General features: G+C 52.9%; 3 protein-coding genes across 5 annotated transcripts; 2 read left to right on the top strand and 1 right to left on the bottom strand.

Annotated features, from left to right (window-relative positions):
- The first annotated feature begins 779 nt into the window (after positions 1-779).
- Lta (lymphotoxin alpha) lies at positions 780-3,010 on the top strand. The gene is made up of 4 exons (XM_052164177.1): positions 780-1,110; positions 1,530-1,634; positions 1,718-1,814; positions 2,030-3,010. The coding sequence occupies exons 2-4, from the start codon at positions 1,539-1,541 to the stop codon at positions 2,440-2,442; spliced, it is 606 nt and encodes a 201-aa protein (XP_052020137.1). The 5' UTR covers positions 780-1,110; positions 1,530-1,538; the 3' UTR covers positions 2,443-3,010.
- A 1,101-nt stretch (positions 3,011-4,111) lies between these two features.
- Tnf (tumor necrosis factor) lies at positions 4,112-5,979 on the top strand. 2 transcript variants are annotated; one of them, XM_052164206.1, is made up of 4 exons: positions 4,112-4,463; positions 4,973-5,024; positions 5,204-5,251; positions 5,522-5,979. In XM_052164206.1, the coding sequence occupies exons 1-4, from the start codon at positions 4,278-4,280 to the stop codon at positions 5,938-5,940; spliced, it is 705 nt and encodes a 234-aa protein (XP_052020166.1). In that variant the 5' UTR covers positions 4,112-4,277; the 3' UTR covers positions 5,941-5,979. The 2 variants fall into 2 exon arrangements, with proteins under 2 accessions (XP_052020166.1, XP_052020165.1); XM_052164205.1 differs by having other exon boundaries at positions 4,970-5,024.
- Positions 5,980-9,388: 3,409 nt separating this feature from the next.
- On the bottom strand, positions 9,389-11,512 carry Ltb (lymphotoxin beta). Of its 2 annotated transcripts, none has more exons than XM_052164088.1 (3): positions 11,189-11,512; positions 10,338-10,659; positions 9,389-10,022 (listed from the first exon to the last, which is right to left on the bottom strand). In XM_052164088.1, the coding sequence occupies exons 1-3, from the start codon at positions 11,495-11,497 to the stop codon at positions 9,580-9,582; spliced, it is 1,074 nt and encodes a 357-aa protein (XP_052020048.1). In that variant the 5' UTR covers positions 11,498-11,512; the 3' UTR covers positions 9,389-9,579. The 2 variants fall into 2 exon arrangements, with proteins under 2 accessions (XP_052020048.1, XP_052020049.1); XM_052164089.1 differs by lacking the exon at positions 11,189-11,512 and adding an exon at positions 10,988-11,182.
- Between the last annotated feature and the right edge of the window lie 3,786 nt (positions 11,513-15,298).

Below are 15,298 nucleotides of genomic sequence, written 5' to 3'. Positions count from 1 at the left end.
AGAAGCGCTCCTCAGACGCCGCTTCTGAACAAGCCCTCTAACTGTCTTTACCTGTGTAGAATTCTGAAGCTCCCTCTACAGAGAGCTTTGGAAGCCTGGGGTGCGCATTTGGGATTATGTAGATCTGATCTGCAGGGGCTGCAGGGACAGGCTGAGACCTTACTATACATGAGTGTCTTGGGGTTCTAAGAGAATACCCCCCAATCATCTTCCAGACTTGAACCATTCTAGGACAGTGGTTCTCAACCTTCCTAACTCCATGACCCTCATGTTGGGGTGACCCCCAACCATACAATTATTTTCGTTGCTATTTCATAACTGTAATTTTACTGCTGTTGTGAATCATAATGTAAATATTTGTTTAAATAGAGGTTTGCCAAAGGGGCCTCGCCCACAGGTTGAGAACTGCTTCTCCAGAGAGTAAGGGGACACAGTTAAGATTGTCACACGCCAGGATGCCCCAGATTCGGGGAGAGGACACTGTAATGGAACTTGTTGACATGAAACTGACAGATGACCAGAAAATACAGGTATACTGGAACAGCTGTGACTTGAACCCCCAAAGACAAGAGAGGAAATGGACCTGAAGGGTATAGATCAATGGCAGAAGGCTTGTCAAGCATACATAGGCCTGGGTTCGAACCCGGAAAACAAAAAAAAAAGGTGCCACTAACCACATGTGGCTTCAGAGCCCTCCAGACGTGACCGGGTGAAGGAGCCTGTGAGCAGTCAAGGGTGCAGAGTGTCATAAACCATCGCTCTTCAGGGAACCAGGCTTCCAGTCACAGCCCAGCTGTGCCCCTCATTCTCCACGAAGTGCCAGTCCGTTCCCTGGAACTCCTCGGCCTGACCCTGCTCCCTGCTAGTCCCTGCAGCCCACAGTTCCCCGGACCCGACTCCCTTTCCCAGAACGCAGTAGTCTGAGGCCTGAGCCTGCGGTTCTCTCCTAGGCCCCAGCCTTTCCTGCCTTCGACTGAAACAGCAGCATCTTCTAAGCCCTGGGGGCTTCCCCAGGCCCCAGTCCCGACCTAGAACCCGCCCGCTGCCTGCCACACTGCCGCTTCCTCTATAAAGGGACCGAGCGCCAGTGCCCAGGACCCCGCACAGCAGGTGAGCCTCTCCTGCCCTGTCTCCTCGGGCTTACCCTGGTAACAGGCATCCCTCAGGATCCTGCCTCTTCTCTTGAGTCACAGCCTTTTCTGTACAGCCTGCCTGGATCCCCAGCCTTAATTTGTGGCTTTGATTTTTGGTCTGTCCCCGCCTGTGGCATCTGACTCGGGTGTTATCAGTCTCTCCCTCTTTCTGCCCCTGTCAGCCATAGTCTGATTCTGCGGTGTTTTCCTCTTCCAGCCTGTCTTTCTCTCTTTAACCCCGCTCGCTTCAGGGTTCCCCTGCCTGTCCCCTTTTCTATCTGTCGCCCTGTCTCTCAGAGTGGCTGTCTCAGCTAGAAGGTAAGGTCTGTCTTCCGCCTTGTGCCCCGCCTCCCCTACACACACACACTCTCTCTCTCTCTCTCTCTCTCTCTGCAGGTTCTCCCCATGACACCACTCAGACATCTCCACCTCTTGAGGGTGCTTGGCGCCCCTCCTGTCTTCCTCCTGGGGCTGCTGCTGGCCCTGCCTCTAGGGGCCCAGGTGAGACAGCAAGAGATTGGGGGTGCTGGGGTGGCCTAGCCAACTCAGAGTCCTAGAACCCTCTCAACTCTCTTCTCTCCTAGGTGTCTGGGGTTCGTGTCTCCGCTCCCAGGACAGCTCATCAAGCCCTGCAGAAGCATTTAACCCACGGCATCCTGAAGCCTGCTGCTCATCTTGTTGGTAAACACCTGCCCACAGAGGTCCAGTCCCCGCCTTCCCTCCTACCTGCCCAGGGGCCCAAGCCATCTTCTCATCTCCCCACACTAATTTTTCTTACCCCTAAAGGCAGGCACCCCACTCCCATCCCACCAACCATTCCAGTTGTCCAGTGCCTGCTCCCTCAGGGATGGAGATCCTGCCCCTGATCCCGCCCCATGCCCTGTGCCTTTTCCCAGGGTACCCCAGCAAACAGAACTCACTGCTCTGGAGAGCCAACACAGACCGCGCCTTTCTCCGACACGGCTTCTCTTTGAACAACAACTCCCTCCTGATCCCCACCAGTGGCCTCTACTTTGTGTACTCCCAGGTGGTTTTCTCTGGAGAAAGTTGCTCCTCCAGGGCCGTTCCTACTCCCGTCTACCTGGCCCACGAGGTCCAGCTGTTTTCCTCCCAATACCCTTCCCACGTGCCTCTCCTCAGCGCACAGAAGTCCGTGTATCCGGGGCTACAAGGCCCGTGGGTGCGCTCAATGTACCAGGGGGCTGTGTTTCTGCTCAGCAAGGGAGACCAGCTGTCCACCCACACGGATGGCATCTCCCATCTACACTTCAGCCCCAGCAGTGTATTCTTTGGAGCCTTTGCTCTGTAGAATCTAAAGAAACCTAGGAACTGGATTCCAGGCCTCCATCCTGACAATTTCAAGGGTCACATCCCCAACAGTCTCCAGCCTTCCCCACCAAAATAACCCGGAGCTTTCACAGGAGTCTGGGGCACTTCAGGGGACCACATCTCCCTCAGGGCCACTCCAGATGCTTGGGGGAAGACTCCAGCCTGCCTAGAAGTTCCTGCACAGAGCAGTGTTTTTGTGGGTCTAGGTGTGGCAGAGACCTGGACGTGAAGGAGGGACAGGCATGGGGGAGGTGCCTGGGAACAGGGGAAGGTTGACTATTTATGAAGAGAAAGGTTAAATTATTTATTTATAGAGAATAGAAAGAAGGGAGAAATGGAAAGCTGTCAGATGACAGCCAGGTCCCAGATGCAAAGGCGTCTCACCTCGGACAGGACTCATCTAAGAGAGAGTCGGAGAGAGAAGTGGACGTGGGTAACCAGGGTTCCAGAAGGATGCACAGGGCTCTAAAGCCAGCCGCTGCTTGGTTAGACATCCACGAGAGACCCTGCACCATCCGTGAAACCCAATAAACCTCTTTTCTCTGGAATTCTGTCTGCTTGTGTCTGTCTGTGATTGGGGGAGAATCTTCCTGGTTTCTTTAAGGAGTGGAGCAGGAGACAGAGGCCTCAGTTGGACCATGGGTTCTGGGCAGAGCAAGAAGACATGAAGGAGCGGGCAGCTCCCAGAGACATGGTGGATTTGTGGGAGTGAGGCAGCTTAGTTCCTGGAGGAGACCTAAAGGATAAGCAAGCTAGGGGGAGCCACCCAAGGCTGGGGAGAGATGAGGGTTCTGGGGAACCGTGGCCAGGGGGTGGGAGAGAGAGCATCCAGGGCTGGGAGGGTGAGGGAGGGGAGGCCTTGGAAGACTGGGAGCCGTAGGGGTTGGAAGAAACCCTGGAAGCAGAGCTGTGGGACGATGGCAGAGGCTTTGTGGAAAACTCACTTGGGAGAGGGGACTGAGAGCAGCAGCCTGAACCCATGATCAGAATGAAAGGGGAAGGCTTGTGGGGTCCGTGAATTCCCAGGCTGAGTTCATTCCCTCCGGGGCTGCCCCATGCTGGTCCTGTTACCCCCACACATCTCTCCCGAAGCCCATGCACACTTCTAACTCTCCAGCAGCTCTGCCTCAGCCACTTCCTCCAAGAACTCAGCAGGGGGCTTTTCCTCCTCAATATCCTGTCTCCCCCTATGCATCCCACGTTCAGAAGCACCCCTGATGCTAAGTCCTCCCTGTGGATGTCCCATTTAGAAATCAAAAGGGAAATAGACACAGGTATGGTCTCTCTGCAGAGAGACAATGATTAGCACTGGAGGGCAGAGAGGAAATGGGTTTCAGTTCTCAGGGGTCCTATACACCACACACACACACACACACACACACACACACACACACGTTGTTCCTGACTTGCCCCCAGATGGCCACAGAATCCTGGTGGGGACGGGGAGGAGATTCCTTGATGTCTGGGTGTCCCCAACTTTCCAAACCTCTGCCCCCGCGGTGGAGAAGAAACCGAGACAGAGGTGTAGGGCCACTACCGCTTCCTCCACATGAGATCATGGTTTTCTCCACCAAGGAAGTTTTCCGCGGGTTGAATGAGAGCTTTTCCCCGCCCTCTTCCCCAAGGGCTATAAAGGCAGTGTCTGCACAGCCAGCCAGCAGAAGCTCCTTCACCGAGGACACCAAGGGACCAGCCAGGAGGGGGAACAGAAACTCCCTGGAAATAGCTCCCAGAAAAGCAAGCAACCAGCCAGGCAGGTTCTGTCCCTCTCACACACTGGCCCGAGGCGCCACATCTCCCTCCGGAAAGGACACCATGAGCACAGAAAGCATGATCCGCGACGTGGAACTGGCAGAGGAGGCACTCCCCAAAAAGATGGGGGGCCTCCAGAACCCCAGGCGGTGTCTGTGTCTCAGTCTCTTCTCGTTCCTGCTCGTGGCGGGGGCCACCACGCTCTTCTGTCTGCTGAACTTTGGGGTGATCGGTCCCCACAGGGATGAGGTGAGTCCCTGGGCAGCCTTCATTCTCACTCACAGGCAAAGCAGGGTAGGAGGGCAAGAAGGGCGGGGTGCCAGGGAGGAGGGTGGCTAATGAGCACGGTGATGTGGAGGAGAGTGGGGAAGGGGGCAGGGGCAGGACCTCGGATCCACACAGCCGGTTGACTAAACATCCTTCGGGGGAAGCACAGAAGGATGAATGAACGAATAAGTGTGTATACACGTGGAGAGATCTGGAAAGACATGGCCAGGGGAAGAGGGGAGAAGCAAGAGATAAAATCTGAGATGGAGATGAGGGAGGCGTGAGAGATAAGGAGGGAGATGAAGAGGAGATAATGGGAGATCAAGCAGAGGGCACCGCAGAAAGATGCTGCGGGTTGGATGCATGGATGAATGAAGAAGAAAAACACCAGATTCAGGGGCAAAGAGGAGCTGGAAGGGGGGAAAGCGGCGGGGAGGGTCCTCCTTTGGGGTGACTCGGTCTACTAATCTCCTTCTTTTCCTTCCTAGAAGTTTCCAAATGGCCTTCCTCTCATCAGCTCTATGGCCAAGACCCTCACACTCAGTAAGTGTTTCCAAGCCTCTCTCTTAATTTAAGGTGGGGAAAGGGCAGTCAGACATGGGATGGGGCAGGGGGAGAACTTAGAACTTTGGTTTGGGAGGAAAGGGAATAGCGGTCGAAGTGCATCGACGCTGGCTGGGAAGCCTAAGGGTCTCACCCCTGCTTTGTCTCTTCTCCTCCAGGATCATCTTCTCAAAATTCCAGTGACAAGCCCGTAGCCCACGTCGTAGGTAAGATTTCTTCACGTGCACCTTGGGGATGCAGGGGCAGGATTTGGGGAATGGGGTGGGGTGGGGATCGAGCCAGGCTGAGAGAGAACAGAGCTCTTAGAGACAGCAGGTGAGTGATTCAAAAGCAAGGCATTAGGAGGCAACCGGGGCCTCATAGCCAATGGGATGTGGAAAGACAGGGTGCAGGAACCGGAAGTGAAGTGTGGGTAGAAGCTGAGGCTCAGGATGTGAACTCACAGGGTGACACTGACTCAATTCTTCCTCCCTCAGCAAACCACAAAGCGGAGGAGCAGCTGCAGTGGCTGAGCCAGCGTGCTAACGCCCTCCTGGCCAACGGCATGGATCTCAAGGACAACCAGCTGGTGGTGCCAGCAGACGGGCTGTACCTCGTCTACTCCCAGGTTCTCTTCAAGGGACAAGGCTGCCCTGACTACGTGCTCCTCACCCACACCGTCAGCCGATTTGCTATCTCATACCAGGAGAAAGTCAACCTCCTCTCGGCCATCAAGAGCCCCTGCGTCAAGGACACCCCTGACGGGGCTGAACTCAAGCCCTGGTACGAGCCCATGTACCTGGGAGGCGTCTTCCAGCTAGAGAAGGGGGATCAACTCAGCGCTGAGGTCAACCTGCCCAAGTACTTAGACTTTGCCGAGTCCGGGCAGGTCTACTTTGGAGTCATTGCTCTGTGAAGCGAGCGGTCATCCACCTGTTCTCTACTCAGCCCCCACTCTGACCCCTTTACTCTGACCCCTTTACTGTCTACTCCTCAGAACCCCCAATCCATGTCCTTCTAACTTAGAAAGGGAATTACGGCCTCGGGGTCCAACTCCGGACTCAGAACTTTCAACAACTACGACACTCAGAAACACAAGATGCAGGGACAGTCGCCTGGGCTTCTCACACGCCACCAGCAAGGACTCAAATGGGCTTTCGGAATCCACCGGAGCCTCAAATGTCGATCCATGAGTTCTGCAAAGGGAGAGTGGGTCAGGTTGCCTCTGTCTCAGAACACTGCTGGAGAAGATCTCAGGCCTTCCTACCTTCAGGGCTTTCCAGATCCTTCCCTAAGGCACAAGGCCCAGCTTTCCTCACAGAGCCAGCCCCCTCTATTTATAATTGCACTTATGATTATTTATTTATTATTTATTTATTTATTTGCTTATGAATGTATTTATTTGGAAGGCCGGGCATCCTGGAGGACCCAGTGTGGGGAGCTGTATTCAGACCGACATGTTTTCTGTGAAAACAGAGCTGAGCTATCCCCGCCTGGCCTCCCTGCCTCATCACCTCCTGTTTTGCTTATGTTTAAAACAAAATATTTATCTAACCCAATTGTCTTAATAACGCTGATTTGGTGACCAGGCTGTCGCCACATCACTGAACCTCTGCTCCCCACGGGAGCCGTGACTGTAATCGCCCTACGGGTCATTGAGAGAAATAAAGATCGCTTGGAAAAGAAATAATGATTTCTGTCTTGGGATGAAGGCTGCATCCATCTCTCTGCAGAGGCCTAAAGTATCTGGGTTCAGATCTCAGTCTTTATACCCCTGGGTCGTTAAGACCCCCAAGACCCCGGTGAAACAAAAGGCAGCCAGCAATCCTACCTCTCCCCGGAAATTGGAGCCTAACCCTAATTACCTTTGCCCCAGGGCATGGGAATTTCCCACTCTGGGAATTCCAAATACCTGCTGGGAAAGTACTGCCGTTCTTCCTGCAGTTGTGGCTCCAAAGGGAGCCAGGGAGGGGCTACATTCTCAGGCACCCTAATCACGGCCAAGGCAGAGCCTGGGAGCTTCAGGTGTCTAACTGCGCACCCTGTACCACACAACTTGCCCTCTGAACAGACGACAGAGCGGGCACGGTCCATGGGGCTGAGACCTAACCTGTTCCCTGGCAGGCTGGGCTCAGCTGGCTCTGCCTGCCGGTCACCAGTCCTTTGTTCTTCCAAACCTCTGAAGATGAACAGAATATTTTTAAAAAGACACGGGGGCTGAAAGCGTTGCTCTGTGGAGTGGAGGGGGGCAAGGCGGTGCTCAGTGTGTGGGATGCCCTGAATTCAAACCCCACGACAACACAACAAAGAAGGAGCCATTGCTGGCTTTGGTTTCCCAATGTTTCAGACAAATGATGAATGTATTGAGGTGGGTGGATTGGAAAGAGAAAAACACCTTGTTTAAATACTTTGTTTTTTTTTTTAATTACTTAATCACACATGTAGGGCTTTGGATTTGATCCCAACACCAATAATAATAATAATAATAATAATAATAATAATAATAATAATAATGTATTATTGTTGTTATTCAATAGTACTTGCTGAAGCATGTAAGGGCGACTTTATTCAGAATTAGCTATCGGGGCAGAGACTTGTTGTCGAGTGATCATTGAGAGCAAGTGGGTCTTAAGAGCCCCAGCAGGGTAGGTGTTGGGGGGGATGGCGAATGACTAAGAGAAAAGAGAAATCAGGGGTAGGGGGACTCTGTCTAAACAGATCAGACAAGACGCCTGTTAAGACAGGCCAGGTGAGCAGACATCACCTCAGGGGCTGTAAGGGATGACTGAGGATGACCCGGTCTAGGAGAGGGAGCTTGCTGAACCGACTTAATGGGGTTTTTCCACTAAAACTAGATTTTACAAGGAAGGCAATGACTAGGTATAGAAGACTCAGAAGCCTGTCTAGAGTTTAGACAAAGTTGGTTACCCTCGCACCCCACTGGAAGGCTCTTGTGCAGAAGGTCAAAGGCACATAGGGAGTGGGTGTGTAGCTGTGCCTTTAATCCCAACGCTTAGGAGGTGGGAGCAGGTAAATGGTTGAGGGTTTCAAGGCCAGTTGAAGAACAAAGAGGAGAAGAAGAATAAGAAGGGAGAGAAAGAAAGAAAGAAAGAAAGAAAGAAAGAAAGAAAGAAAGAAAGAAGAGAAGAGAAGAGAAGAGAAGAGAAAAGAAAAGAAAAGAAAGAAAATGGAACTGAAAATGGAACCCCCAGAGGGTGACAGCACTAAATTGGGTTCATTGTTGGTTGGGCCTTCCTGCACCAGAGAGGGGAAAACCAACCACATGGTATGCTGGGGGAGGGGTGGGGGATGGGGGGTGACCCACTGGGGTGACCTAGATAGAGCCTGGGTTCCCCTCCGCCTCCTCCAGCCATGGCGTGGGGGGGACGGCTGTTACTCATCTTAGGGGCCCCCCATTTGCCCAGCTTTGCGGAGGGGTGCCTTAAGTGTGAACCAAGGGTGAGAACATTCCATTTCTAGAAAGGACCCCAGGGCAAACGCTTCCTCCTCAGATGAGAGTCTTCCCCCTCCTCTCCCTCCTCCACCATTTTCTGCTCCTTTGCCTTCCTCATTAGTTTGCTGCGGCTGACCGACGCCCCTTAAAGAAGAGCTGTCCGAGACCGTGGTGCTCGCCGTCAGCCCCAGCCCTGGAGAGGAAGAGGCAGGCCGGTCTCTGAGTTTTGAGATCAGACTGGTCTATATAGTGAGTTCCAGGTAACCCAAAACTATATAGGAGATCCTGCCTATAGAGAGACAGACAGATCATACATGCATGCATGCATACATACATACATACATACATACGTACATACATACATACATACAAGCTGTCAGGCAGCCAGCAGCAGTGAACTAATGACCACCCCACAGAGCTTTGGTCCACAGTTTGGAGTTTTTTTCTGAGAACCAACCCTGCCTACCTTCTCATGTTGACTGTTCTCACAGCGAGGCAGACGCCAAGAGAAAAGGTGTGTGGGGATGGAGGGGTGTCTTGTGGAGACCAGGTCTTTGCTACTTTGTGGGTTCTTTCTCCCACCCTTTCTCCCCCTGGTTTCACTCCCTAACACTAGATAGCAAAGAAATAAGGATAGAGAGAAAGGAATTAGGAAAACACTTGAGCCTAATATCTTTCCTTTCATTTCTTCTTCAACCCACAGCTGCTAACAAGCCACAACCAACCTCCCTAAACTGCCAGCATCCTGTCAATCAGGATGCTGGGAGAAGTCTCAGGGTTTAAATGTCCCTTCTTCGGTCCTCTTGGACCCCTGGCCTTAGAGCCAGGGCGTGGGTGCAACAGGTGTCCACAGTTCAAAGCTGGGTCATCCACACCTGCCCCCGCCCCAGAATCAAAAACCACCTCTGCATTTCCGCGAAGACACTGGCACGAGCCAGCATAGTTTACATTCTTTATTTTCAAAATTCGTGTCCTACATTTCCCCCCCCGCCACGCCCCCTCCGCTCGGGACTGTGGGAGTCCCGGGCTTCCCGACTCTCTGGACATCACGATTCACATATTCGCATCCGTCAGTCAATCCTGCAGGAATGCAGATGGCCGTCACCCCACCATCACCGCCCCGAAGAAGGTCTTCCCTCTTCTATAGTCCACCATATCGGGGTGACTGATGTTGACGTAGACCCTCTCGCCGCTCCGGAGCTGCGCCAGGCCGCCGAACCCCACGCTTGTGTACCATAAAGACCCGTACCCGATGGGGTCCACGACAGGGGTCACGGTCTCCACGCCCTCCAGCAGCAGCTCGGGGGAACCCCGCCCGTAGGCGCCCCCCGCGCGGTATAGGGCGCTGCGCAGAGTGAGTGAGCGAGCGCGGCTTCGGCCGGCAGGGGGCGCCCTGCCTCGGTACCCGACATGGCAGTAGAGGTAATAGACGCCGTCCTGCGGCAGCGCCAGCCCGTGGGTGGGGGAGAACTGCGCGCCGCTCTTCAGAAACGCTTCTTCTTGGCTCGCCTCCCAGCTGAGCCCTTGCCCGCTCATCCAGGCGCCTGCAGAACGGGACACGCATGAGCTCTCGGGCCGTGATCTCTAGGTCTGGGACTTGGGCAGGATGAGAAGGGTCGGGATCTTCTTCACCCCCTGTGGTACTCAACGGGGAGGGGCAGGAATAACGGTGCAATCACCCGAGGGGACTAAAGTGAGATCCCAACCGGTTTTTACCTGTTTCCTGAGACGCCCTACCGAGGGAGAAGTTGGTGGTGAAGGAGTTGGGAAAGTACCAGGCGTGTCATAGCAGAGCCAAAGGACTCTCGCTTACTGTGGGGGCGCATAGCTGGCACTCTTCAGGAATACCAGATGCTTACCTATGAGGTGGGCTGCAGGAAGCTCGGGGCTGAGGTCAGTTTCTGGTTCCCGCTTTGGCAGCTGTTGAACCCCTGGATCTGGTGTAGAATCCACAGCTGGAGACAGGGTGGTCACCCACGCATATGCCTCCTGTGAGAACTGTGCAACAGGGCCCTGGGGTGTGGAGCCTAGATCCCTGGAAGCATGGGATCTCCGCGGATGCAGACGGGGGTCCGGAGTGTCTGAGAGACTGGAGGGTGAGGGCAAGACGACGCAAGAGGACGGTTTGTTGTCATCCAGTCTTTTCTGAGCCTGTGCTCCCAAGCCAATAATCTTCTCAACCTGGATGGGTAGGTAGGGTTACAGTGCCCAGAGGTCAGATTCGGCTATCGGCAACTCCACCCCTCCCACCGGAGAGCCCAGCCCTGAGGCCTGGGCCTGCAGTGCTCTCCCTAGAATGCATCTTGCTGGAAGAACAAAGCCTATGTATGCAGGCAGAAAGACAAATCGCAGCGGGTATCTGGAAGAGAAGCCAACCAAGAAGGGGCTTGCAAATTCAGGCTAGGATGGCCTGGAGAGTGGGCAAAGACAAACCAGAAACATTCCCTCTGGGGAGAGCGTCCTCAAGAGGCAGCCCTCGGGTAGATGCTTGCCTGGTGCAGCCACTCACCCAGCGTCCCTGATCCTGGGGCACCAAGGCCAGCACAGCCAGGACAGTGATAGGCACTGCCAACAACAGGGTCACCAGAGAAGTAGCTCCTGCCACAGCCAGCAAGAGGCAGCCCCTCCCCCGGGGCCTCCCACCCAGGCCCTGCAGTCCCCGAGTCCCCATCCAGACTCAGAACTAGGACCGGGGCAGGGGCTTTCATACCTTAGGGGTAGGGCCACCCCTCCCTGTAGACCCACACACCTGCCCCCTGCCCGGGACTTTCCGAACACCCTTTCTCCCCTCACTGGCTTCCTGTTTACCCAGCGCTGGGGCCAGGGTTGGGTGGCTGGATGCCTGGGTTCTCTGAACTGCAGAGATGGGGTAGAGAGAGGTTTTCAAGGTAAAGATGAAGGGGGGCTTAGCAGGGAGGGAAAATGAAGCCCAGGGAAGGAAGGTAGCTTGCAGAAGGTCAGGCGACAAACAAGGTTGCAATAGCCAGGCAGGACTCCAGATATCTCCTGTGGTCTCCATGGTTCTGGACCTCACAGGCCAGTGCTGGCGGGAGGGCTGCAAAGACACACGCACATGCATGCACGTGCACGCGCACACACACACGCGCGCACACACTCACACACATGCACTGCACGCGCATGCACACGTGGGTGTGAGGAGATGGGCTGGGAGGCCGATGAGGGGCGGCTGTGCATCTGCATCCCTGAGGTGGCCCTCTCCCCCCACACTGGCTGACTTCTTCCAGTTCCAGTCTTTACAAGCAGGTGGGAAAGGTGGAATTAAGTGGGTCCGCAGTGGTTATGACTTTATGAAGGGGGCTCAGTGCCTCTCTCTCTCTCTCTCTCTCTCTCTCTCTCTCTCTCTCTCTCTCTCTCTCTCTCTCTCTCGGGAAGGACAGAGGTGATGACACCTCCCTCGATGAACTGATAAAGGATGGAGCATTGCAGATAAATGCACACTCCGCCTCAGGGGAGTGGGTCTGCCGTGAGCCTCATCCATTAGGAGGCATTACATGCTTATAAATGAGCAGCAGGATGAATGAATGAATGAATGAATGAATGAGCAATTCGTGGAATTCAATGAACATCAGGAACCAAATTAATGGTGGCTGAGGGGCAGCTGACTGGAGCCTAGGGAAGTAGGTCCGAGGAAGGTGGATGGAGGTCTCAGGTTACATCCCCTTCCCAGAGGCCTTCAGTCTCTGTGTCCCAAACCAGACAAACTTAATATGGCTGACAGACAAACAACACTGAGAAAGTGCTGCCTGCTGGTCTACAGCCTGTATTACACTAGCCGCTGGGTCTCTGTGGGAAAGCCCTAAGATGCAACCGCTGAGGTCCAGAGATGTCTGTGGCACTCCCTGACGCGGCGCTTGGCCAGTGGGTTTGATTCTGTAAGAGGCAAAACAGCGCTAATTCCAGCGTACATTTTACTAGATGTAAATTTCATCTTCCTGAAACAAAAAAATGAGGAAACAAAGCCTAACTTGAGCAACTCAGCGGTAACATGAGGTAATGCTCACAACTTGGAAAGAAGTGAGAAGTAAGGGGGGGAGGGGATCCTGGGGTTCACTGGGAGAGCGCTTACCCAGCATGCCCTGGGCCCTGGCTTTGGTCCCCAGCACTAAATCATCAGGTGCTGCAGGGCTGTAATCCCAACAGGATGCTTTGAAATCCAAGGCCATCCTTGACTACTTGGCAAGTGCCAGGCCAGGTTCAGATGCTAAAGAACCCTGTCTCAAGAAGGGAAGAAGGAATCAACATTCACTGGGAAGGTGGAGGCAGGCTGATCAGAGTTCAAGGTCAGCCTGATCTACAGAACACATTCCAGGACAGCCAGGGCTACAAAGAGAGAAACCGGGTTTTTGAGAACAAACAAAGGAGGGAGGGAGAGGGAGAAGCATTGGACTCTCAAAGCTGCTGTAGCTCTAGGTCAGTGGTTCTCAGCCTTCCAGATGCTGCCATCCTTTAATATAGTCCCTCCTGCTGTGCTGACCCCCAGCTGTAAAGTTCCTTGTTGCTACTTCATAACTGTAGTTTTGCTACTGTTACAAATCACAATGTAAATATCTCATATGCAGGATGCCTGATGTGTGGTGGGGCTCGGGACCCACGGGTTGAGAAACAATGATCCAGGCTCTAAGAATGTGTTTATGGGGCCTGAAGAGATGGTTCAGCAGTTAAGAACACTTGTAGCTCCCGCAGAGGGCCTGAGTTCAGTTTCCAGCACCAGGTATAGTCAGGCTACCTATAGCTCCAGCTCCAGGGGATCCAGTACCCTCTTCTGGTTTCTGATGGTATTTGCACTCAAGTTTGTTTTTGTTTTTGTTTTTTTGGATTTGGTTTTTTGTTTTTTGTTTTTTTCCGAGACAGGGTTTCTCTGTGTAGCCATGGCTGTCCTGGAGCTCACTCTGTAGACCAGGCTGGCCTTGAACTCAGAAATCCGCCTGCCTCTGCCTCCCAGAGTGCTGGGATTACAGGTGTGCGCCACCACCGCCCAGTCAAGTTTGTATACATACATGGACACAAATATAATTAAGAATAAAACATATATATATATGTATGTATGTGTGTGTGTTGAGAGCTTTTGGTGCCGCTTCTAGGCTCAGAAAAGGAAGTAGGCGCTGATGAGACTATTACAAACAGGGGCTGGAGAGATGGTTCAGTGGTTAAGGGCACTGACTGCTCTTCCAGAAGTCCTGAGTTCAATTCCCAGCAACCACATGGTGGCTCACAACCATCTGTGATGGGATCCGATGCCGTCTTCTGGTGTGTCTGAAGATAGCTACAGTGTGCTCATATAAATAAAAAATAAATAAATCTTTAAAAAATTACAAACAGTGACCACAGGGCTTTGTTTACTTCTTTACTTATTACCTTGTGTGATCCTTTGTGTGTGTGTGTGTGTGTGTGTATGCTCTTGTGTGCATGCGTGAGATCCTTTTGCTTACTACTTTACTTAATCACTATCTTGTGTGACCTCCTTGTTTACTACTTCGCTTGATTACTTCGTTTTTGATCTAAGACCTGACCATGGGTTTTGGATGTACCTAGAATGATATGAAAGCAGGCTGGAGAGCACTAAAGCTGCTTCGGCCTCAGGTCTCTTGAGACCCTGTTGATTGACTGAGCTGCCTTGGTGTGTATATATACATGTGTGTGTGTGTGTGTGTGTGTGTGTGTGTGTGCATGTGTATGTGTTCTTGAATATGAGTTCACAGTCACTTCGAATGCTAGTCCCAGCAGGCCTTCCACCTTGCCTGAGACAGGGTCTAGCTGCTGTCTTCTCTGAGCATTCCAGTCCAGACACTCCTACCCCCTGTGATCTTCCGTGAATTCTCTGTTCTCCACTTCCTATCTCACACTAGGAATAAATACAGGATTTCACAAGTAGTTGCCACACCCATCTTTATGTGGGCCCTGGGGACTTGAACTCAGGTGTTCATGCTTTTACCAACAGAGCTCTCTCCTCACTTAATGTTTAAAATTTTTAAAAAAGTAATTATAAAATATAACAACGAGGGCTGGTGAGATGGCTCAGCGGTTAAGAACACTGACTGCTCTCCCGAAGGTCCTGAGTTCAAATCCCAGCAACCACATGGTGGCTCACAACCATCTGTAATGAGATCTGACCCCTCTTCTGGTGCGTCTGAAGACAGCTACAGTGTACTTACATATAATAAATAAATAAATCTTAAAAAAATATATAACAATGAAGAAACCCACTTAAATTGTGCCCTATTTGTTCTAGGGGGAAACACTGGGGTGCGGGTGGTACGGGAAGGAAGTACCACAGAATTTGTTTAACAAAACCCGCACAGGGACCCAGGCACCAGACTCCCCCAGCCTCTGTCTCCATCCTAGCTACCAGTCTTCACTCTATTCAAAGATTGGGGTGTAGTCTTCTAGCGTCCCTTTCCCTCTTGGTCACAGTGGCACTGAGAGACCTTCACCCCGGTCCCTACTGCCCTACTGCTCAATGCCAGAATGCTGCCTTCTGTGGGAAGTCCTCTCCGATGCCAACGCCAGCTTGTCATCACCCACTTCCTGTCCTGCATCTGTCAGCAGATCTACTCTGGCTACCTCTGACTCCCCTGCTCCCTAGGTAACAGCAATATCCTGCTGCATATAGCTGCCAGACACCAAGAGAGGTGCCCCGAGACACCCCAGAGCTGTCTGGCTCTCGAGGTGCTGGGAACACGTGCCTATGCACGAACGCCAAGATCATGAACCCTAAGCAGACACAGCAGAAGGGGCCCCTGGAGAGCGGCGCGGAGGAGGCGGACATGCATTTACCACCACAGGATGAATCGGAAGGCTG

The sequence above is a fragment of the Apodemus sylvaticus genome, chromosome 19 (genome assembly GCF_947179515.1).
Source record: "Apodemus sylvaticus chromosome 19, mApoSyl1.1, whole genome shotgun sequence".
NCBI classification, from domain to species: Eukaryota; Metazoa; Chordata; class Mammalia; order Rodentia; family Muridae; genus Apodemus; species Apodemus sylvaticus.
Note: the sequence above shows the minus strand (reverse complement) of the source record. Positions and strands in the feature narration are given on the sequence as shown.